Here is a 2,031-nt window from a genome sequence, read left to right as displayed (position 1 = left end):
AGAATTTTGCAAGACTTTATTTATTGCAAAGGCATGAACTTTAGCCAAATTACTACCCAAGGCAAGGATGCCTTCTTCAGATAGAATATGTTCAAAATTTGCCATTTATGAAAAAGTATGGGGTCATTCCATAGGAATGGGATCATCAAAAAACTTGGATTTGGAATCTCCTCATATCTGCCACTCAGCAGAGCTGGCATTGTGGGGAATTTTGATTTGAACATTTGAATACAAGCAGGCCAAGACTTCTAATTACAAGCTTCAAGGTATCATTATTAAATATAGCTATTCTAAATTAAATCAAAATTCTGTCTTTCATACAATTAATCAGGGATGGTGAAGAAGTCCATGACATTGACAGCAATATGAACAAATGCTATGGACATTCACCTATGAGGGAGCAACTTGGGAGATGCTCTTGGAACAGATTGCCAATTCCTTATCCCACTTGTCTTCAGAATCATACAATAGAGATGGAATCATACCATGAGTATGGAACCATACCATACCATGGGCATGGAATCATACCATGAGTATGAAAACATACCATACCATAGGCATAGAATCATACCATGGGGGTGGAATCATACCATACCATGGAAATGGAATCATACCATGAGCATGGAATCATACCATGAGCATGGAATCATACCATACCATGGGAATGGGATCATACCATACCATACAGAGATTTGCTTACAACACCCCATACCATGGTATTGCACCCCCATACCATACCATGGTATTGCACCCTTATACCATACCACTCCCATACCATACCATGTTGTTTGATGGTTGAGGTGCTGTTCTCAGGATCCAGTGTGAATTTCCAATTGGGAAAGTCATTACATAATACCACTTCAGTTTGTAGTCTCCGCTTTTTTAGACTACAAAAGTTTGTAGTGTGCGCTTTTTGGACTACAAAAGTTTGTAGTCTTCGCTTTTTTCATTACAAAGGCCTGTATAGTGCGCTTTTTTCATTATAAAAGTTTGTAGTGTCCGCTTTTTTCATTACAAAAGTTTGTGGTCTGCTTTTCTGATATCTTATTATCTATGTAGGTATATGGGGGTAGACCTGATATTTCAGGCAAACTGACTGCAGCCAAGCAGCCGGCAAATCATTTACACTTTGTACTCTCTAAGGAATTACATTCAAGACTAACTATTGGAATGGGCAGGTAGTGGCAGCTAGCTGATGATGAAATAGAAAGGGAGGACAGTCTACAATGAGATTGTCTTAAGAGAGGACATGTTAAGGTTGGCTATGGTCAGACATAGTTGAGTCCCCAGATATATGGAAAGAATGTTGAATATGATGAGAACATGACTGAAGCTGGTCAAAGGGAAAGTCAGAGCACTTTGTGCTCAGTTAAAACACAACCTGGGCATGAATTCTGACATCTCAGTGTAACCTCTTCTCACTTTGTATTTCATCATCATATAATTCCCTGGAGGGGACAAAGGCTGAATGATGGCTATTTGGTTAAAGTCAGTTGCTCTGAAACATTGAGCTATATCCCCATCTACCTAGATAGATACAAGGAGAATATCAGAAAAGCAGACTACAAGCCTCCAGCTGTTTGGCTGCAGTCAGTTTGCCTGAAACATCAGGTCTACCCCCATATACCTACATAGATAATAGGAGACTACAACATATCAGAAAAGCAGACCACAAACTTTTGTAATGAAAAAGCGGACACTACAAACTTTTATAATGAAAAAAGCGCACACTACAAGCCTTTGTAATGAAAAAAGCGAAGACTACAAACTTTGTCATTAACACAACCAGAAGACTACAAACCTTTGTAATGAAAAACACGCACACTACAAACTTTTGTAGTCTAAAAAAGCGCACACTAGTAATTTTGTAGTGAACACAAGCAGAACACTACAAACCTTTGTAATGAAAAAAGCGCACACTACAAACTTTTGTAGTCTAAAAAAGCGCACACTAGTAATTTTGTAGTGAACATAAGCAGAACACTACAAACATTTGTAATGAAAAAAGCGCACACTACAAACTTTTGTAGT

At 38.3% G+C, this 2,031-nt stretch overlaps 1 protein-coding gene across 1 annotated transcript in view; it reads left to right on the top strand.

Annotated features, from left to right (window-relative positions):
- The window catches only part of LACBIDRAFT_335525 (uncharacterized protein), a gene marked incomplete at both ends in the record, with an annotated part of 5,263 nt that extends 5,179 nt beyond the window's left edge, over positions 1-84 (top strand). Inside the window, one exon of the mRNA XM_001890379.1 lies at positions 32-84. Coding sequence (XP_001890414.1) covers positions 32-84 — 53 coding nt within the window. The remainder of the gene's footprint in view (positions 1-31) is intronic.
- Between the last annotated feature and the right edge of the window lie 1,947 nt (positions 85-2,031).

The sequence above is a fragment of the Laccaria bicolor genome, genomic scaffold, assembly GCF_000143565.1.
Source record: "Laccaria bicolor S238N-H82 LACBIscaffold_93 genomic scaffold, whole genome shotgun sequence".
Taxonomy (NCBI): Eukaryota; Fungi; Basidiomycota; class Agaricomycetes; order Agaricales; family Hydnangiaceae; genus Laccaria; species Laccaria bicolor.
This window is presented reverse-complemented; position numbering and strand designations above follow the sequence as displayed.